Raw genomic sequence first — 23466 nt, forward strand, 5'->3', positions numbered from 1 at the left:
GAGCTCATACACAATTCAATTTGGCCTCCAACATCATATATCCCACTCGCTTCCCTAACACAATCACCATGAGAAACCCCTTCCAAGGCTTGCACCAATATGAAAATTCTTCATCAAAGATAGGCACCTCCTGGAATCATTTTGTACCCTCCTTAAAAATGGGAGGAGGTGAGATCTCCTTATTAGGAGTACCAAAACATCTTCCATCAAAGGAGAGAAAGGAATAATCCTTTCATGCAACAAAAGCTTGTTCTTATATGGTTAATTCACCTCTTTAATGCAACCTTCAACCTCCTCACCCTTCTTGTAAATGCCTCATTCATCATCATTAGATTTACGTTTGACTTTTTTTTAGTGCTTTTAAGAAGTTCATCATCTTCTTTAGAAGCCCTAACAGAGCTCTTTCTCCCACACTCCATCCACACAAAAAATATTGATTAATTTTTTATCCTTTGATAACTTTCTAAACTTACGTGACTTATCTTGGTAATCTTGATACTAAAAACTATTAGTGGTAATAGATTTGATGAATTTTATATTTGATATAAATAAAATTATAGAACAAAGAAATCAGACTTTTCAAACAAACATAAAAAAGTGTTTCAATCTAAGCACATGATTTTTCTATTTATTTTATAAAAATTATAATGAATAGATATTTTTTTATGTATAAAATATATATTTAAATTTCTGATAAATAATTTATATATGGTACTTTATAAAAAATGAAATTCAATTATAAATAAAGATGAAAACGATAATAGGAAGAGATAAATGAATTAGAATAAAAGAGATAAATAAATAAAAAAAATAAGTAGAGATAAAAAGAAAAAAATTGAGATAGTAAAAAAATTGTGTTAGTTGTTAAATCAAATTAAATTTAAAGTTAAATTATGAAGTACTTTGAAAAGGAAAAAATATTAAAAAAATTATGTTTAATATATGAGATACATGGATCAATGAAGGTAAAAAAAAACTTATAAAAATATTCTTATTTAAGATTTTTTTTGAAACGTTCTCGTTGAAAAATGATTCTTAGAAATGCTCTCATTAAATATTTAGATTTAAAATATATGAGTAGATATTAAAACATGTCATATGCTATGAATCAAAATTCAAAATTTGAAGAACAAAATTTTGTTTGTTACATTTTTTTCATAAAAGAGTAACTTTTTTTTGTGAATATAATTATTTTTACAATGTTTCCGTGCATTTATATCAATTTTTCAAATAAATGAATTAGCAAAAAAAAGAGATAAATGATTAAAAAAATAAATAAATAAATAAAGATAAAAGGATAATAATTTGAGATAGTAAAAAAATTGAGTTATTTGTTAAATCATGTTAAATTTAAAACTTTAATGTTTTTTCCTTTCAAAGTACTTAATAACTTATGATTGTAATTATGTTTTAAATTATTTTGAAAATCTGGGAATATAGAGGATCCATTTAGATTAAAAAGAGAAAAAAAAAATAGGATGACATGCAAAGAAATGTGTTGGAAAGTATTTTGGAGGATGATGTGGACATTGACAACCTTGGATTTTGCACTTTGAATTGGTGAAAAGTGAAAACAAACAAATATTCTTACATGAATGGAGATATATTGACTCTTCATGTGTTTATTGAATCATATGAGTTTACATTCAGTATAGGAGGTTGAGTCCTTGGTTAATTTCATAGTTCCTAAAATCTCATTATATTTGAAGCTTTGATTTGCACTTAAAATTGACTAAAATCTCATATTATAAATGTTAACAATTTGCAATCTAAAATAGATAAAGTGAAAAAGATTGAATCATATGTGTAAACCTAATTCCTTTTTTTTTTTTTTTGCATTTTGCTTGCAATATCATGATATTGAGTGCTAATGGTGTGTTTAAATTTTTAGAATTGTCTAGTTTAACTTTAACTAATGTTGGGATTGCTAGTGTTTTTTAAGGTAATATTTTCAAGTTAGTTTGTGATTAGATTTACTTTTCACCCTCTTTGTAATTTTTGTTATTATGTTTATTCCTTGAAATTATTTAGAAAGATTGCATACGTTTAGAACAAAAGATCGGAAGCAACAAAAATGAGAGCAAACATATAATAACATATTCAAAATTGTAACCAAGCATTGCCTATTGGTTCTATTCATGATTCATAACTAGAAAGTTTCTTTGGTCCCTTGCTAATCCAAGCATGTGCTTTTTTGAGTTTTATACAATCTTTTGAACTTGATGATAATTATTTTGAATTATTCATGAGTTATCTTAAACATTACAAATAAGTGATAAATATATTGTAAATGTTATAAAATTAGTTACAATATTTAAACAAAAGGTTATGAGTTAAAAAGATGATGATTGACATTCTCTGTTCAGTGATGTTTCATTATTTTGTGAAAACACACACACAACATATTGTCATTTTAAGTATGAATGACATATTTCAAATACAAGGATGGTCAAGGTGCGAAATGGAACAAGCTTATGATCTATATCACCATTAAGTGGTTGATCGACAACTACAAGAGTTGAATAATTATTTTATAACAAAATTGTGTTGCTTCTATATGTAATATGCTTAAGTTAAAGAGATTCATTCCTACATTAGATAAGGAGGAATTGATATGTTTTGCTCAATTTTATTCATTAGAACTTCCTTTCGTTGAATTTTGGATCTTGATAGTAAACTTATAAATTATTTGATAGATGTATGTTCTGACAATATGTGACACCCTCTACCTCAACATGTATATAAATGGGAAAAATATATATAAAACATGGAATTTAATTAAATCAATTTTATCCAATAAAATCGTAAGTAAATCCACGTGGGTAAAAGATTCACATTCATTTCACTATTACCAAATAAAACTTCTCAGAAACATTTTTGACTCAAAACAAAGCCGTTCAAGTTTATAAAAAAAAAACTCAAGTTAAGCAGCAAAATCAAGTAAAGTAAAATGGCATGTTTGGAACATCATGCAATTATAAATAAATTCATGTCATAATGTCACATCCTATAAGATCATTATGTCTTGGTATCCTCTAGCACAAGGTTCCTTAAAGCAATTCACCTAGTCATCTGTTCCAACAAACACAAGGTTTGAGATCTTCACAGGATCTAAGCACAAACAACACACGGGAAGTAAGTTATCACATTCCTAAACAGATAGAGATAAAAAAAGGCATATATATATATATATATATATATATATATATATATATATATATATATATATATATATAATATAATATAATTTGCATTATTTTACCACTCATTGCAAAACATCACTTATCTGAAGGATTTAATCACAAAATCATATTGTACACCTTCACATTAATCACGTGTTCAAAACAACACATCTCAAGTATAACACAACATCTCGCACTCACATAATTCATTGTCCACCATCACGTAGCAAGTCATAATGATCATTACACAAACGTTATGCAACATATACAATAAGACTCAATCCTATATGTAATGTGATATCATGTCAGTGAAATCATAAGGTGACCAGTCATTGTCATTCTGTTTTGCAAGAATGCTCCAACTATATGGGATCAACATAGGCTATTAGGCTTAAAGAAGCATTCAAACCTAGTGTATTTATCCCCAAGGTATAGACTCCTAAGAATTTGTTAAGTCCTTACCTTCTTGATTCAAGTCCAACCTCTAAAACAACTTTTGCATGCAGACATTGCTCATGAATTATACAATACCCACAACCTCACACTTGTATTCAAAACACATTTAGTACAATGTGTTACAATTTAACACCTCAGGTTCTTAACTTGGAATCCTACACTTTCCTTTTAACACCTCATGCATTGCGCTACAATTTAACACCTTAGGTTCCTAACTTGGAACCTTACACTTTTCTTTTAACACCTCGCGCGTTATGCTACAATTTAATACCTCAGGTTCCTAACTTGAAACTCTACGCTTTCCTTTTAACACATCGCGCATAAATATTTTTCTCAAGGTAAATATCAGTCAGGTTATTATATAATTCACAACTTAAAATATAAGTAATATCACATCAAGTATTAACCACACTCTTATTCACAATCATATCCCATGTCCACAATTTAATACCTTCCAACGTCACAATCCATCATCACATGCTCACATGTATCTCACAAATTAACACATGCTCAACTTGTCACTTATACTCAATTTCAATCACAATTCATAATATACAAATAGTATTACATATATAAACACACATAGTATATAAATAACTAAACACACAAATATTGTACCATGAATTTACAAAGTGAAATATAATCAAACAAAAATGCATCAAGGATTCACTAAAACTTTTGAAGAACCTTATAGTTAAATAGACTTTGGCCAATTTTAAAGAACAACAATATGAAACAATGTTTATACTGATAGTAAATATTAAAACTAAAATAGTAATGGAGACCGTCCTTCTATTAGCCTATTCTAATTCCAAATTATAATATTAATTCCAGGCTATGTAAAAAAAATCCTAAAAAGCACAAAAAGGAAAAAAAAACAAAATCAATATTTCACTTCTTACTGTAAATCTCTCCTTACTTAATTTCATTAATTCACGCTAATTAGAAAAAGTCTAATTTCTAAGGTTCATACTTAACACAAGAAGTCAAGAACATATTAATTTCACAACAATTTTGCATCGAAACATCAATTGGTCCATTAAACACAATCAATTGGTGATTAAAAGCATGCAAAAAAAATTGAATTTCATAAAACAACCTAAAATAACCAAAAATTAATCCTTTAGGGATCCCTAAACATGTTCATTCTAATTCCCAAGCGTGAGTAACTTATCCCTTACCTCTAAGCGGACTCATATGTGTAGTTCGGTAGCGATAACGACGTCTCTAGCAGTTTCTTAAGATCCCTCAAGCATTTTCCTTAGTTGCTTTGTTAGGGTTTTCAAGTGCTAGAGAGAAAGAGAAAGGTTTGGAGCCTCAATTTTATTATCTTTGTGGAAGGGACATTTCTCTCTCTCTACAAACATTATTTTAAAAATCCCAACGATGAGAATGTGCATAAATGAGTTCTAAAGGTGGTGTGAAATTTTCAAGACAATCCAATGATTAACGAGTCTGCGATTATAATTTTAATTGGACATATATGAGTATATAGAGAAAAAAAGAAGATTTTGGGAGAAAAAGAAGGGATAACGAATTTGAGAGGAAGAAGCGTAGTAACCTAACATGTCTCTATTTATAATTAGGATAGCCTATTATTTTTTTATTTTATAAAAAAAACTTTATTTTATTCTTTCATTAAATAAATAACCAATTAAAACATTCCTTTATTTTTCTAAAACATCATTTTACTCTATTTATTTTCTAATACTATGAAATCTTTATTTTAATTAACAAAAACCCTTTCTTATCATTTATTTAATTTCTAAAAACTCTATTAATTTTTAAATAAAACTTTTTTTTTATTTTCAAAAAATGAGGTGTTACACAATGCATTTCAAAATTGTAGGGGATTAGTGATCTTTTATAAAACTTGTGGACGAGAAACATGTTATTTATATGTTAGTGTATTATTTGCTTCTAGAGTTATGCTTGGATATTACTATTGACAATTGCATTAGTTGATTTTTTTTTTTGCTATAAATACCATTAAGAATCAAATGTGGAATCACATGCAAGATTAATAGTTGAATGATTATTAAGTTATTTATATATTAATAATTTTTTTATAATATTGAAAATAAGAAAATAATGCAATATTTTTTAAATATGAAAACTTGTAGAGAAAATTATTATATATTAGGAAAAAACAGGCACTAAGTACCTAAGTGTTTTTTTTTATATTATTCAAATAAAAAAAATAGAAGCCAGTGGATGGTTTATAAAGGTAATTATAGGAATAAAATTATAATTAATGATTATAATGATAAGAATAAAATAAGTATAAAAATATGTCTACCAAAATACCTTATTCCCTTTAGCAAATCATTGTCCCTTATCTATACGATTGAAAATATGCTAACAATAAGAATTAATTTACAACTTTTATAATCTATGTTTAATTGTTCATTTTCATAATAATTATTTTAAAAATTATATTAACAAAATTTTATAATTAAATAATAATATAAAATAACACAACTATTAAATCCATAATTTATTAAAAATAATAATTGATAAACACTTTTAAACATTTTAGTACTTTAAATATCATATCAACATTTCTTATTTATTTCTCTTTTCTTATCACATCCAATCAGTATCATATATATAACTCTTTTTCTCTCCTGTTGAATGAGATTGTATATTCACATGTATTTTTTTCCATTATAGATAAGTGAATAATGACTGTTAAAAAAATGACATAGGGACACGTATGTGCGATTAATATCAGCGCCATAAAACTTGGGTTATTAATGACTGAATTCAGTTTTCAATTTTCGATTAAAAATAAAAAATATCAGCGCCATAAAACACGAGATATGGCGGGAAGGCAAGGTGAGTGAGAGGCCACGTGCGTATCGCGTGGACTCCCGCCAAGTAAGTAACGGAGACTCATCAATAACTGTGACTATTCCACCAAAAAAAATATAAATAAAAAATCAATCCCTGTGAGTTGTGACTCACTCCTCGCGCCTCTTTGTGAATTTATGAATTTAGACTTTCCTTCTTCCTTTCTTTTTTCGCCTTCAATTTTCCAAACCCTTGGCGCGAAATCAGGTACTTAGGGTTAGGGTTAGGGTTAGGGTTCCGATGGGGAGCAAGGTGAGCGACCACCACTTATCCACCGTCCGATCCATCGTGGGTTCCGAATTCTCCGACATGGACATCATCAGGGCCCTCCACATGGCCAAAAACGACGTCACTGCGGCCATCAACATCATCTTCGACACTCACACCGCCCCCAAATTCAAGGCCACGCGCCCCACCAATCCCCCACCAGTTTCTCCCCCAGAACCGACGCCTCCCGCTCCCACCGTCACCGCCAACTCAAACCACAGAGTCGGTGAACGACACAGCGACAGTAACCGCGACGATTGGTGGTTCGTGAGTTGTGGTGAAATGACGGGTTTGTCCACGTGTAAAGGGAGGACTATAAGCTCCGGCGAGACCGTGGTTTTCAAGTTCCCGGCAAAGAAGCTCTCCGCTTCGCCCTCTCCAGGGAAGGGGTTCGGGCGGGCAGTGGCTTGTTCGGAGATTGTTCGATTCTCGACGGAACAAGCTGGGGAGGTAATGTGAACAATGGCGTCGTAACTGAAGTAACGTTTGTTCAATTCAATCTGTGTTCTGATTAACGGTGTTTTGGTGTGGCAGATTGGTAGAATACCGAACGAATGGGGTCGGTGCCTTTTGCCTCTCGTGCGGGATCATAAGGTTAGGATTGAGGGGCAGTGTAAATACGCCCCTAATGTTTTGGGTATCATGGACTCCATTGTTTTGTCAGTGAGGTATGTTTGATGTGAAATGCTATGTGGCTTGCCACCGTGTTCATGGATTATGCTTTGCGTTGAAGTACTCGTGTATGGAATTTTATGGTTTGCATTTATGTTTTTTTGATGGTGAAAGCTGAATTCTGCTTGTTTTTGGGACTCTTTCAGTGTATTTATCAATAGTTCGATGTTTGATAAGCATCACCAGGTTTCTCTCAAGGATGCTGCCAACTCCACTGATGAATCAGTGTTTCATCCGCTTCCAACTTTGTTTCGGTTGCTGGGTTTAAACCCTTTTAAGAAGGTGGTTGTTGGTCCTGTGTCACCTGTTTTTCATTTTTATTTTTCTGAACATCTTTTGTATCGTTGGTTATATTTAGTTGGAAGGTGTTATGTTTTATTTGTGTGTGGAGTTTGCTTTTGTTGTTTGATAAGATAGCTCTCTAATTAGTCTGAAGAAAGTTGTACTTGAATGTTGACTTGCATCATTTCTTGATTTTTAGGCGGAGTTAACTCCTGGTGATTTCTATTCCAACAAACGTCCTCTCAGTCAAAGGGTACAAAACTCTACGGCTTTAATTGCTTTGTGACTATTTCTGCAACCATTTTTGCATGCTACCTTTCTTTAACAGGAAGATATTCTCTTCAGGTCCCATTACCACGTACCAAGTCTGAGCATCCTTCTCAAAATGGTCAGGAGAATGACAATGAGGATTCCATTTCTGAAATTGATGTTGAGAACATTGTTGGTGTTGGATCGAGCTCAGAGTTAGAGGTGCTATATTCTGAGAGTAACATGCACTGTTTTACTTATGCTTATAAATGGTGCAATAGTCTTTAACCAGAAAGTGTTGTTCAGGAAATGGACCCCCCTGGTAATCTTATGTGTGAACTGCGGCCCTATCAAAAGCAGGCGCTTTATTGGATGATCCAGATGGAGAAGGGACAATCTATGGACGAGACAGCAACAACCCTCCATCCATGTTGGGAGGCATATCACCTGGCTGACAAGTATACCTTTGGCTATTTAATATCATGGATTCATGGTTTTAAATTGTGGTTGCATTGTGAAAACCAAATTGTGGACAAATGCATTGGATGTGGCTGCAATTGTGGTTGTGGACCACAATTTAAAATCCTTTTTAACACACATGCACACACATAGAAAAACCAATGAGTGGTTTTGATGAAGTATTTGTGCTTGTACTTGCTAGGAGGGAGCTTGTTATTTATTTGAATGCATTTTCTGGTGAAGCCTCAATAGAATTTCCTAGCACCCTTCAAATGGCCAGAGGAGGAGTATGTTTCTTAAGGAGTTAACCCTGGAAAATTTTCTTGCTTTCACATACTGTTCAACATTTGTAATGCATTATTTTATTGTGAATTTGAAGATTTTGGCAGATGCTATGGGGCTTGGAAAGACCATCATGACCATATCCCTTCTCGTTGCCCATTCAGGAAAGGGTGGATCAATAGCCAGTCAACCCATAACCCAATCCTTTATTGAAGGTGGTGAAGTTAGTGATACAGTGCACAATTTTTCAAACATACCCAAGAAGGCAACTAAATTTGCTGGTTTTGATAAACCGATGAAGCAAAAGAATGTTCTAATGAGTGGTGGCAACTTGATAATATGTCCCATGACTCTTCTTGGGCAATGGAAGGTATTAGTGTTGTCAATTTTTGCATATGTAGCTCTCTGGTTACATCATTTCTCTACTTGAAAGTAGTATCACATTGTATTCAGCTGTGGGATGTATAGAGTAAGTCAAATACTTTTCAGTTGTGATCATTTGAAAATTTCTACAGGCGGAGATTGAAACTCATGTGCACCCTGGGTCTCTGTCTCTATATGTTCACTATGGACAAAGTAGGCCAAAAGATGCAAAAAGTCTCGCCCAAAGTGATGTTGTAATTACTACATATGGAATTTTGGCCTCTGAATTTTCCAGCGAGGTAGTTGAAAGTTGAAACCTGTATACTATCTCTGATAGTGGCTATTTGCTTCATTTCTTAAGACTTATCAACTGGTGCATCTTTCAATCTGTCTTATGTACAGAGTGCAGAGGATAATGGTGGACTCTTCTCAATTCGGTGGTTTAGAGTGGTTCTTGATGAAGCACATACCATAAAATCTTCTAAAAGCCAAATTTCTTTAGCAGCTGCTGCTCTAATTGCTGACAGACGTTGGTGTCTAACAGGCACTCCGATTCAGGTGAATTATAATTGAGTCTCATGGCTGAAAACTTTCTTTTTGGTGTTTGTGGATTAATTAACTAGTCAATTTACCTAGAATAAGAAATTTCGCACTAATCCTAAATTTTACAGAAGACCACTATGTGATGCTTTAACTTGATATACCGGAAACCTTTGATTGGCACTAAGATTATATTGCATGATTAAACTTATGAAATCTTTAATTATCTCTGACAGTGTCTTATAGTTTCCATCTTTGAGTTGTATAATTAGAATCTATCCATGACATTGTAGTATCATAGTTGATAAGGTTTTGCTAATTTGTTCTGAGTTATGGAGTTGGACTACGTAGAATCTATCCGTGACATTGTAGTATCATTATTATTCATGTTTCTATCATAGTGTTGTGAGTTGGACACTGTGTTTAAGCTGATAATCCATGTTCTGTAATACACATGTACCTTGCAATGCTGTCAAACCCTTAGCGTGTCTGGATAAGCTTTATTGTTTTTTAAATTCTGGAAGTGATTTTGGTATGAAAAACTTTCTTTGAAAAGTTATAAAAACAGTTTTTGGATTTTTTCCAAATGAGTATGTACTTAAATTTTTTCATGGAACTGCTGTTCATGTACTTAGATTATTTTGGAGTAGTCTAGTGTTCCAAATCAGTTTTTATTCTTCCTGACATGGAGTCCTTTTTAATCTACAGAACAGCCTTGAGGATATTTACAGTCTTCTGCGGTTTCTGAGAATAGAGCCTTGGGGTCATTGGGCATGGTAAAGTTACCTCTTTCTTTGTGTTGGATATGTTAGCTCTTTATGTCCAATGTTATCTACTACTTCCCGTTTTTCTCATCAGGGTTATTTTTTTAGCTTCTGAAGGCCATTTTTGGGTGGTGAATAATGCTAGATTATGATTTTTTTGGGAGGGGGTAGGGGAAGTTAAATATGGGTTTAAAATGAACTTTTTATTTTGTATCTCTAACAGAATTTATAATTTCTACATTCTACGGAAGTTGGAGCTTTCAATTATTTTCTTCCCATTATTGAATCAAATAACAATGGTAACAAGACTTGTACATGACAATATGACATTTATAATTTTATAGCATAAATCTTGTGTAAGCTTAAGACAAGTTGTTTGATTGACTCTCCTTTTTACTTCACTTTTAAAACTTCTGTTGGTTGATTACAATGGCATCAATCGGAGAAGAATTCTACACCCTGTGATTTGATTGGGCGTTTATGAGAGTAACATTTTCTAGTCAAAATTTCTGTAACATAAATGGAGTACAAAATATGAGACCAAGTTGGAAATCAGGAATGCTTAGCATAGTCATCTAAAGCAAAGTATTTGTTGTGGGGTCATTTTTTTTATAAGTTATTCCTAATCTGTTTATTACTTTGACTGTTTACTGTTTTTAAGTGGGTATGTGGCTGGAGTACTAGACTGTGAAGATTTGCTTTATATGATCTAGGTGGAACAAACTTATTCAGAAACCATTTGAGGGTGGTGATGAAAGAGGGCTGAAGTTAGTTCAATCAATTTTGAAGCCAATCATGTTGAGGAGAACCAAACATAGCACAGATCGAGAGGGCAAGTCAGTAATCTGGTTAAAGACCTTTGCTATTTTAACATATAGTTCATTCTATTAACTTATCATTTGTTGCAGGCCCATCCTAGTTCTCCCTCCAGCTGATATGCAGGTAATTTACTGTGAACCCACAGAACCTGAAAAGGACTTTTATGGAGCCCTATTCAAAAGATCTAAGGTATTCTGAGTTTCTAATCTAAATTTAATATTTTCAGTTTTTCACCTTATTTTTTGGCAATGAAACAAGTCACATTGATCCAACTCATTGATGAAATTTATGCAGGTAAAATTTGACCAGTTTGTTGAGCAAGGGCGTGTTCTTCATAATTATGCTTCAATATTGGAGTTACTTTTACGTCTTCGGCAATGTTGTGATCATCCATTTCTTGTAATGAGGTATGATGTCTTACATTCCCGGTTTCTGTTAGTATACTTGAATTTTGTACCAAAATTCTACTGCCAGCACCTGAGCACAAATTATTCTAATTGTAAGCTTCTTGTCTGATTAATTGGTTTTTAAGCAGGTGTTACACTAACATTTAATCTGTTCAAAATTTCTAACCTGTTCTGATCACCATCATGCTATTCATAAGCTAATCTGAGGAGTTTTTTTGGTTAGGTTTGGTTGTTTTTCAAGTTCAGGAGAAATTTCAATACAAGAGACTTAAAATTTATATAAACACTGGCCTTTAAATATACTGTATGGGAGTTACAGTTTCCAAGTTGAATGTGAGAGTAGTAGAAACTTAGCACACTAAACAAATTGATCAGGGTGATAATACAATGATCAAATGCTGGATGACGGAAGCTGAAAAGTGAAAGCAAAAATGATAACTAGGAAGTACTTTTACATAATTAGTGTAATTGTCAAATTTTCTTTTTGACTTCGCCTAATTTTTGTTACTTTTTGAATCTGAAGAAAATAATATTAAGGGGAGGAACGTAAAATTTTCTTTTCTAATCATATTTGGAGGGACATGGATTTTTAGGATGGAACCTTAAATCAGTAGTATGGTTTGGAATAGAATTGATACTAACAGGTCTGTTTTATAAGACTTTCGAGGTTGGTGCCCCCTGCCCATTTTATTTTGCATAATTCAATCGTCTAAAGTATTTGGGAAATGCAGTTTGGGCTGTAGGTTCATCACAACCTTTTTTAGTTCTTGAAGTCCATGCGTGTGTTTATTGGGAAAAACCCAAGTCCTACATTGGCTAGAGATAAAACCAAGATATAGTATATAAGTGAGAGACAATTCTAACCCTATGAGCTAGCTTTTGGGATTGAGCTAGACCCAAACCCACATTCTAAAATGGTATCCAATTCTATCCTAGATCCATTCAAAGGGCCACCCACCATGTTATCCACACACCATTCTAAGAGTGTGTAAGGTGTTTATAATAGTTTGATGTCTTTGATTGCATCAGAACAATATGCTGCAGAGGATGATTTTCTTAAACTTTGCTTGATGTTGTTTTACTTTTGATGTTTCTTGGGAATTTTGTTTGATGTAATGTGATTGAAAAGCACTCTTGTGATTATGTTTTCTTTGACCCTTGTACCATTAAGTTGTTTTCTCTTCTAAAGTCTTAGATTATTGTCATGATAACAATTGATTCATTTAGTCGAGGTGATACTCAAGAATTTGCCGATCTAAACAAACTAGCTAAGCGCTTCCTTAGAGGAACCTATAGTGCTTCAGAAGGTGAAGTAAAAGATACACCTTCACGGGCTTATGTTCAAGAAGTTGTGGAAGAGCTACGTAAAGGGGAGCAAGGAGAGTGTCCAATATGTCTTGAAGTATTTGAAGATGCTGTGTTAACGCCTTGTGCTCACCGCTTATGCCGGGAATGCCTCTTGTCAAGTTGGCGAAATGCTACGTCTGGCTTATGTCCTGTTTGTAGGTATTATCAAGCTAACCCATTAGAATTTTCGACTCTTCTATTTAATTTGGACTGAAGGAAGTTCAAAATTGTCTTTATTGCAGTAGTTTTCAGATGAATCTTGGTTATGGTACAAATTCCTAACAATATTGTTTACTTTACAGGAAAACAATCAGCAGGCAGGATCTTATCACTGCCCCTACTGAGAATCGGTTTCAGGTGGATATTGAGAAGAACTGGGTAGAGTCTTGCAAGGTAACTGTTCTTTTGAATGAACTTGAAAATCTTTGCTCATCAGGCTCCAAAAGCATTGTTTTCAGCCAGTGGACTGCTTTTCTAGACCTCTTGCAGATTCCCTTTACTCGGTAAGATTTGTTACTAGTTGAATCATATCATTTTCTAGGAAAGATGCCATTCTTGTGGGAGAGAATCTCAGTGAGTGTGAATTTTTCATTGTGTTGTAATATTGTCATTCTTTCTAAATGGATCTCAGCTTTGAGGATTGCTATGATGCGGTGGCATGCTTCATCTGTTCTTTTCTGCATCATGCTTAAGCCATTAATGCCAATATGAGTTTAGTTACCTTTTTATTGGTTTAACATTTTTGCAATGAACAACAATACCAAAGAGGTTTTTTTCTTTGTGACTGAACTCATGTACAGGAATAACATTCCGTTTGTTCGTCTTGACGGGACTTTGAATCAGCAGCAGCGAGAAAAAGTAATCAAGCAATTCTCCGAAGACGGCGAAACCCTGGTCTTGACATACTTCCTCTCGCATTTGTTTGTGACCTAGACAGTGTAGTTAAACTGGTTCAATGCATTGACTATGCAATACTTATTTCTTGCATCAGGTGTTGTTAATGTCACTAAAAGCTGGTGGAGTAGGTATAAACCTAACAGCAGCTTCTAATGCTTTTGTCATGGTACGTGAAACTATTTTTTAACCAAATCGCATGGGGATAGTGTAATAAATTTGAACTCGGATAATTGGATTGCTATCAATATTGGGTATGATCCACATGATGCGAGTTTTTAATATTGGGAAAAACCCAAGTCCCATATTGGTCAGAGATAAGGTCAATATAGAGTATATAAGTGAGAGACAGCCGTCGCCCTTTGAGCTAGTTTTTGAGGTTGAGTTAGGCCCAAACCCTTCTATGATGCTCTTAGATCCATTAAACGGCTCACCCACCATATTATTCACGCACCAAATCCAAAAGTGCTGGGCATGAGCCGTGAAGGGGTGCATGGGAAAAAACCCAAGTCATACATTGGTTAGAGATAAGACAAAGATAGAATATATAAGGAGGGAGCAATCCTCACCCCATGAGGCTTTTATTAGGGTTGAGTTAGATCCAAACCCACATTCTAAGATTTAATCAAATTGATTATATAAAAAGAAAACTCATCCTCAACAAAGTTATTATTACCAGCATTGGACGCATATAAAACATCAACATAGTGACTGAAACCACATGATCTTTAGTGGAGCGTATAATATATGTTCTCCCTGCGTTATTAAAATGAAAATCACCATTACCCACTACCAAACACATCACCTTGTCTCAAGTCATCATTGAGGATAAATTAGTCAGCTAAATATTTCCATTCCATCACATTGTCGTAAGATTCAAGATTTAAACATCATGTTTAGGGTGAAAAAACTAACATACCTGGGTGCCAGCTCCTTGCTTCATGATGTTTAGGGTGACTATTCAAATTTAAATTATTATTGCTCACCAATACTTTTACTAGCTGCAGTGTAAATTTATAAATATTTTTTGTATTGTACATTTTAGTTGTTTTAGCATATTTTTAGATTAAGAAATTTAATCTTTCCAATATATTAGGAGTAAATAATTGCATGTATATAAGATTCAGAAAGTTGCATCGGAATGTTATGAAGAACCAATCCAATGGGTATATAGTGACATATTATTATTGTCATTTGTAAAGTATTTGTTTTTTTAGTAATTATGGATTATTGATGATTTTTCACTTTGGACAGGACCCATGGTGGAATCCTGCTGTTGAGGAACAAGCTGTTATGCGTATTCATCGTATTGGACAAACAAAGAAGGTTGCCATTAGACGGTTTATTGTGAAGGTATATTTAATATCCCAAATTTGGAAAATCATGCACATATCTTACATGGTTGCTTTATATATTTTTAAGTTAATTGCTTCACTGGGTACAAGAAATCTGCTAGTAAACTAGTTAAGTTTTTGTGGCAAAGTCACTGGCTGAACTAGACTTCTACCTTTTTACGAGATTGCTTTGTTCAAGCAAGTTAATTTTGGATAATTACGTGTCACTTGTCACTTGTTAGCATGTCTATTTGGTATCTATCACCAAATTATGTGAATCTTTTAACCTTGGTTCCGAGTATTGTTATTGACTTGAATGCAGCATTTGCTCTTGTGTTTAACATTGCAGGGGACAGTTGAGGAGAGAATGGAGGCAGTGCAAGCACGGAAACAACGAATGATTTCTGGTGCCTTGACTGATCAAGAAGTTCGAACTGCAAGGATTGAGGAGTTGAAGATGCTTTTTACTTAGACCAGAGGCAGTGCAAACATGTTTTCTTGCTTTGGGTGCACCAGCACTTTCACAAATTTTGCATCCCATGGTTTTTTTGTCTTCTTAAGTGCTGGTGACTGGCGAGTGCGAGGTAGTTGTGACTAGTAACATGAAGGTGCTTCTTAGGCGGGCATGTGTGCCAGGGAATAGTCTTTTAGCCTGCAACTTCCATAGTGAGATCAAGTTTAATGAATATCTTGGTCAACACAATGCTTGAATCAGGCTGTTTGGAGGGGGAGGTGCAAAGTAGATGAACGTTCTTGATGTAATTGGGGACATGCTGTTGTTATGCTATGTTTGGGAGAGGGGAACGAGTGGATAAGCGAAGAAATGGATGGACTTATTTCCCCTTGTTTGATATTTTAAGTTAAAAATAGAGGGAAGGATAGTTCTAAGTTTTTGGTTTTCAATGTAGTTCTTACTTTGTAAATCTTTTTGTCTAAGTTCAGTGTATGTATGTAATTCAACAACTATTTAATTAAAAATGATTTTTTTTCATCTGCATTACCCCCGATTTCGAGGGGAGGAATTCTTTGGCAGCTACCTGTTGATTAGCTTGGCTTTGTATCTTCGTGGTCTTCCTTTCTTTCCCCCCTTAACTTAAAAAACAAGAGCAACTGTTAAAATACATCTTTAATACGTATAGTTCTTTTGATGGAAATATCCCTATAAATACCTAAAGCAAGCATATCTCCTGTGTATATTCTATTCATTTCTAACATTTTACTAGAACTTATTCATCGAAGTGTATGTAAGTGTCCACCAATATTGTCAATTTGAGGATGTTGGTTTACTCTTTGAATCCTGACTCGGCCTAAAATACCATTTGATTTTTTTTAATCAATTTCTCAATTTTTTTATAAGCATTGATTTTGCAATTTTTAGTAAAATGAGTAAATAATATAGTTAAATAAAAATTTATATTTTAAAATTTACAGTGAAATCCAATTTTTGATATTTTAAAATATTTATATTTTTTATTCTTCAATTGATATTTATATTATGTATTTTTAAATTTTTATTTTGTAATTAAGCTTTTAGATTCTTAATTAGAATAATATATTCATTTAATAATTTTTGGATTATTTATTATTATTTTTAAATATATTGACATTATTGATTTTTCTTAAAATCTTTTGTATTTTAAATATGTTATCTCTTTTAATAAATACTTAAATTGATTTAATAAATATTACTTGTAATAAAATATTTATAAATCATTTAAAAATTAATATTTATTAATTACAATATGATGACATTTATAAAATTTAAAACTTAATATATATATATATATATATATATATATATTAATATTTTTATGTATTTTAATCATTAAAATTTTTGGTGTTTAAATTAATTTTTAATTTTTATTAATGTATTCTTTCATTGAGTGAGACAATTGATATCAAATAAATTTATTTGTCTCCTACTAGAAAACTTTTAACTTAGAAATTTAAAACTAATCCAAATGAAAATTATCAAACAATTTTTACTTTATATTTTTTATTTATTTTAAGTGCATATATATATATATATATAAAGTAAACTTCAAATTGAAATTTTAATTTCATAATATTTATTTATTTGATTCAATTATGTAATTTCTACTTCAATATTTTTGAGTTATCAAATCAAAATTTTAATTTCAAATTAGTTATTGGCATGATTTAGTATGATTTAACTTTAGCAGAGGATTATTTGTTTTTAAAATTTAATCTTTTATATTTTTTATAGAAGATAATTATGATTCAATGTCTTTTGATTTATTATTATTATTATTATTATCTTTTATATATTTTTGTTAGATAAAAATAAAAAAATTAATAAAATAAGAGATAATATAACTATTAAAAAATACCATTCTTTCTCACTTCTCTATCGACATTATTCTACTGTTTCCACTTCTTTGAGCAATAATAATAATGTATGATGTGACGAAGTCAATTCAAATCTTTAATAATATCATATGATTAAATTGATATCTTTAAAATCCTTAAAAAATATTATATTAAAATAGTTAACAACTATATCTATCTAATAAAACTTAAACTATTTCAACAAACAACAACAAATTTGCCTTAAAAAAATATTTCAATAAATTTTAATTTTGAAGATAAATGCATATAAAAATTACTTCATATTAACATTATATCAACAATAAATAAAATAAATAATTTTTTAGAAGAAATAAAACAAACAGTTAATTGAATAATTATATTGCATCATATATTTATATTTATTATTTTTATATTTTTTTTGAATTTATGATTTTCATGTGGGAAAAATAGACTTGAAAATGAAAAATACCCAATTAATTTAATAATTACATTGCATTATATAATAAACAGTTTTTAAGAAGAAATAAAATAAACAGTTAATTTAATAATTATCTTGTATTATATATTCATATTTATTATTTTTAGATTTTTTTTGAATTTATGATTTTAAAAATAGACTTGAAAATGAAAAATAAATATTTAATCATGTTTTTTTTTTCTTTCTCCCTTACTTCATATTGATTATATGAATGAAAAATTATATAAGTGTGAAATTACTCATACCATTATTATGATTTTTTCCCATAATCATTATTATGATTATGTGCTATAAAGCTGTATCCATATCTTTAATGATAATTTCAGAGTTAAATTAATTATTTTATATTTTTTACATTTCTCTTATTTAAATGTTAATAAATATGAAATATATAATTTATAACAAAATATTTGATAAGTTACTTTAATAAATTATAATATTTGATATATTTTATTTTATAACGACAAAATTATGAAAATTTTTTACCATCAAAATGCTTAATTTTTAAAAAACAAACATAATGCTTACTTGGTAAAGATCCAACCACTCAACAAACCAAAACACTGAAAGGTCCTCCCTAACTATAAACTAATAATAATTTATTTTTAAATATTTATGTATTTAAATTATCTTTTTATATTTAAATAAACACGTGCAATATGTTTAATAAATTTTAATTTAAATAAGAGTTTAATGTATGCACTTATAATGTTATCTACATATAATTATCTCTTAAAAGTTAAGAAATTTACAATCCATTATGAGTTATGATTAGATGTAAAACTTTTTACTGGATGTATGTATCATATCATTATCTTTTTTAAGAACAAGTCATGATAACTTTCAATAGACATCAATCAAACTTTTTACTTAATTTTAATGTAATTATATTTAATATAATACTAAATATTTTAAAAATAAGTTTATTTATTTATATTTTTTAAATAATACAAAAATATAGATAATATTAAGTACGAATAAAAAATTTAATTTAATATTGTGAAGTAGAACAAAAAAATATAAATGAGTAGAAGGCTAATTGCAGGAGAATCCATGTCTCACTTTTTGTTCTCATATGAATATGTCTATGGGTGAGATAAGAGATAGGTGGATGATGAAAGTAACTGGAAGATCGAGAACTGGTTTTACAAGACAAGACTATCATGTGTTGAACAGGAGTCAGTGATCATCTACTTCAGATAAACAAGGGCATTCTTGTAATCCTTCCAATCTCATCCCTTGTAATATTTAATTCCCCACGGATAAGTTTAGATTGCAGTGTAAAACTCTTGCATTAAAAAACAAAGTAAGTAATCAGTTCCGTTTATCCTTACTAACATGTTTATTGAAGATGGAAGGATATGATGAACCTAATTGGATTAAGATGTTGAATATCTGGTGGTTTCATTTGGTTAAGTTGTTTAGTATTTACTCGTTATCTTATCTTATTGGTTGAAAAAGTTGTGAGCAGACTTCATGCATTTTTTAGGATATAACTATACACCTTAAAAACAATTTGATTCATACATGGTAAATTTACTTGTTATCTTATTAGTTGAAATCGAAGCATACATGTGTACTCATAGGATGTTGTGAATACGGTTTTTTCTTATCATATAAGTTTGAAAAAGTTGTGAGGAGCAGACTTCATGCATCTTTTAGGATATAACTATACACCTTAAAAGCAATTTGATTCATACATGGTAAATTTACTTTTTCTTGGGAATACTATAGTCACTTGTTTAAACAAAAAATTACAAAAATTTTCCACAAAACATTACAATTGTAACTTACGTTTAATGTGAACTGTATATTTGTTTAATAATCTTCTAAACTTTATATAATTGACATTAGTTATGTTCACGACATAGTCCAATGTGATTATACATTCAACCAGTAAAATGAAGTCAAGTGGCATAAAGCCAAATGCTCCTATAAGCGAGTTTATGTCCCAAAAAAAGGTAGCATTGCTGCTATAGTAGTTGCAGTAATTATAGCTAATGACTGAGAAATCAATCTTGAAATTACATTGCGAGGAGAAAACTCTGAAATTTCTGGGTCTCTCGATGTTTTCTCTAGTACTACATCATTTGTAGGCTGCAAGTACACCTGCATCAAATGTTGCAATTCAATGGTTAACTAGGTCTTAGTTGAGTTGAGGAAGATAGAGCAGTTAGTAATCTTGGATTATAATTTAAAAACCACGGAATTTGCCCAATAGGAAGATAAGTAATCCCTTTTAACTTTAACTGAAATCATGGTTGATATCCAAAATTATGTACAAACACATCAAAAAGTTGATTTGTCAAACATGTTATTGTGTATTAACTTTAATTGAAATCATGGTTGTGTATTACATTCAGTGCACACTATAATCTAAGAATGCACCAAGTAGTTGCAATCAGGGTGTTATTTACCACACCAACAGCTGATAGTTGGGTTATTGTGAAAATGTTGGTCATATAAATAAACCATTTGGGAACAAAGGCTTCCCATTATCCACAAAGTTGCTTAAAATGAGTCCGGCAACTTGATTTCCAAAATGCCCAATAGCCAGAGATGGCAACGCTAAAGAAAGTGAATACAAGTACAGCATAAAAAACACATCTTGAACATCTTCCCTTTTACCGGAGGTGCTAATGTTGCCTGTAACCAAAGAAAGTGCAAGCATGTGTATTTTTCTTAAAAGTTAAAACAAATACTTTGATGGCGTGGGTAGTATTAAGAAGTTCTACGTACAAGAGGGAACTGATCTAGCTGTTTCAAACCTGAATTTCTGGAACTATTCCGTTACCATAAGTTGTGGCAATGATGGCAATGGCATTAAAGATTCCAAATAAGCGATTTTTTGTATCACCTTTTAAAGAATAATCCTTTTCTGGCCCTTTTGATGTGTTTCCTGATTAAGTAGATTTTCGAAAAGTTCATAGAAAGGTGTACTCAATTGCAAGCACAGGTGCTGATTAATTAACTGGATTATTTAGGAGGGATAAGGAAATACCAATATATATGGAAGCTGCAGTAGCACAGACACTATAGGCTAAGCATAGTACCAAAGACACCAAATTAATGTGTCTCAGGGAGTGGAAAGATGGGATTTGAGCCAAAATCAGCATGAAGTATCCAAATATCACTACAAACTCATAAAGCTTCATAGTTCCATTTGGGTTTGACAGCAGGTACATTGCCTGCAGTTGGTCCATTAGGAAAAGCTGTGAAGAATCGGTATATAGTCAATGCCTATGTATGTGTGCTCAGTACTCCTATTTATTTTTTCTTGTCTATTTTATGAACATCACATTACTCTTCATGTAAAAAAAAATATATACTCTCTTTTCTTTCCATCTAAAATCTTACTCTCAAACATATTCTTAAAATCGCATCATAAGATCCTCTACAGAAATAAAAGGTAGAAGTATGATATATAAAAAATATATAAAAAAAAGGTGTTCACTCCATGCTACGAGAGGAATGTGAATTAACTGCTTGTCTAAATTAGCAATGGTCATAGTGTCCTCAAGCTTTTCAAAACTTATTTTCAGAATAAAATTCATCACACACATTGGTTTGATACTTTTATTCAGAAATAATTATAAAGCAATATGAAGTGATTTTAAAAATCAAGAATAAAATTGAACATACCCTTAATTATTTTAAGAATGTAAATTCTAATTTAATATATAAAAAATAAAGAAATAAAAAATGTGTAGCGATCTTTACAGTTTACACACCTTCATGCATTGTCCTCCAAGAAGAGGACACAACACTTCAGCACTACAGCACACTGCAAATTGAATTGGCCCCACAAAATACCGACCCCATCGAGGACCTTCCAAGGTTAATAATATTGATACATTAGTTTTGAGCCCATGAATTGGTCCTAGAACTTACTAAGCTATAGTAGCAAAAATTTCAGATCAAGCAGTTAGTGAGGACCATGATGTTCGGATAGACTTCATCAGGATTTCAAATGCAATGGATTCTGACTGGTGCCTATGGTCCCAAACATGGAAAATGCTTATTATACATCACTTTCCCCTTTTACATTTCTCTCATCTTTGTAGGTAGGTAGTATAATGAAGGTATACGAATATTACTAACTCTGATTAGAAAATATAAGTTTTGTAAATGTATATGTATAAGAGTGTGTGTGACTGCATTACTTTTTTCAGCACCAAATAAAGTGACTTCACTTATGTTAGGTGCACACATGTCAATATTCATCTGCTCCTTTTGCGTCTTAAAACATCAAAGGACATTAGTACAACTTGTATGGTGGTAAGAAGGATTTAAAGGGGTGGAGACCAACTTTGTGTATTACCACTACTTCATTATAAATTTAATACATTTTTTCTTCTATAATACTTAAAAGAATCAAATCCTTCCTTTACCACCAAATCAATATTATTGCAGGGAAGGAGTGTAGTACCTAAAATGTCACGAGCCAAGTCTCCAAATCGTAGCTGGCGATTGCCCAAATGAGCATGGTGCTCAAGGACACCAAAGATAACAAATTGTATGAGTAGAAACTGACCAAAGCTCCAATGACCAAGCAAAATATTCCGGCTGACCATGCGAGGAAGTTGAAAGCATAAGGAAGACTTAGGAGTGGTGGAGCCACAATTGAAGTTGTCAAGGGATAACCACAGTGCATCCATGAACCTACAAAAAATCATAAATGACTTGCATGTAATAACGATTTTCAATGAAAATCTTGAATATGTTAGCCTTTTGTTCTAATCCAAAAGAATGAAAAGCTGGCTAGTAGTTCGCCGTGCTCACTACTAAAACAAAGTTATATGAAGCAATTAAACATGACTCTCTCTGTCCTGTATGTTATAGACTTTTTACACAAATTAAGAGAAGTTAGGAAATAGATGGAAAAGTATAATAATTTTATAGAATTAACATTGTCATCGTTAATTCTTTTATAATTTCTGGCTTTCTGCTGTCTATAGTTAATATCATTTAAGGTATGGAAAAAAAATAATTAGTATAACAAGTTAAAATGATATTTATTTTAGAACTTTTTTTTTTCTTTCTACACGACACTTATTACGAGACAAGAAGAAATAATTAATACACAATAACCCTCCAAGATGACATAAATACTAAAGAATTAAACAGAGGCAAAAGAGTACGAGTCAATTGTACCAAACGAAATTAATAGATAGTTAACTAACTTTGTGTTTTATGTGGTTACGTGTATGGAAAAAAGTAATGACTTTAGTAAAAAAGATAGTATTTACTTTTATAATCTTTATAAATTAGTCTCAAATTATTATTAGAAAGACATCTTTAATGTAAAAAATAAAAATAAAAATTAAGTTACTCGTCATTATATAAAGAGTGATTTTTAAGGTATTTTTATATCAAACCTTATATCATTCTATTATTATTGTTAAGACAGTTTAAACATAAAAAATATAATGTTTAAATATTTCTTTTAATTAAGATATGGAAAAAATGGTTGCAGATCATACATTT

The 23466-nt window shown here is 31.2% G+C and overlaps 1 protein-coding gene and 1 pseudogene across 2 annotated transcripts; one reads left to right on the forward strand and one right to left on the reverse strand.

Annotated features, from left to right (window-relative positions):
• Window positions 1-6551: 6551 nt before the first annotated feature.
• Window positions 6552-16161, forward strand: LOC100794452 (DNA repair protein RAD5A). Of its 2 annotated transcripts, none has more exons than XM_006592672.4 (20): window positions 6552-7208; window positions 7293-7426; window positions 7577-7712; window positions 7912-7965; window positions 8058-8183; window positions 8268-8419; window positions 8623-8707; window positions 8800-9072; window positions 9218-9364; window positions 9468-9623; window positions 10314-10381; window positions 11083-11205; window positions 11278-11377; window positions 11483-11595; window positions 12823-13101; window positions 13245-13445; window positions 13743-13836; window positions 13934-14005; window positions 15091-15189; window positions 15493-16161. In XM_006592672.4, the coding sequence occupies exons 1-20, from the start codon at window positions 6732-6734 to the stop codon at window positions 15640-15642; spliced, it is 3039 nt and encodes a 1012-aa protein (XP_006592735.1). In that variant the 5' UTR covers window positions 6552-6731; the 3' UTR covers window positions 15643-16161. The 2 variants fall into 2 exon arrangements, with proteins under 2 accessions (XP_006592735.1, XP_006592736.1); XM_006592673.4 differs by having other exon boundaries at window positions 6555-7208; window positions 15520-16161.
• A 3595-nt stretch (window positions 16162-19756) lies between these two features.
• Window positions 19757-22648, reverse strand: LOC100810384 (GABA transporter 1-like; annotated as a pseudogene).
• Window positions 22649-23466: the final 818 nt, after the last annotated feature.

Source organism: Glycine max, chromosome 12, assembly GCF_000004515.6.
Source record: "Glycine max cultivar Williams 82 chromosome 12, Glycine_max_v4.0, whole genome shotgun sequence".
In the NCBI taxonomy this organism is placed as follows: domain Eukaryota; kingdom Viridiplantae; phylum Streptophyta; class Magnoliopsida; order Fabales; family Fabaceae; genus Glycine; species Glycine max.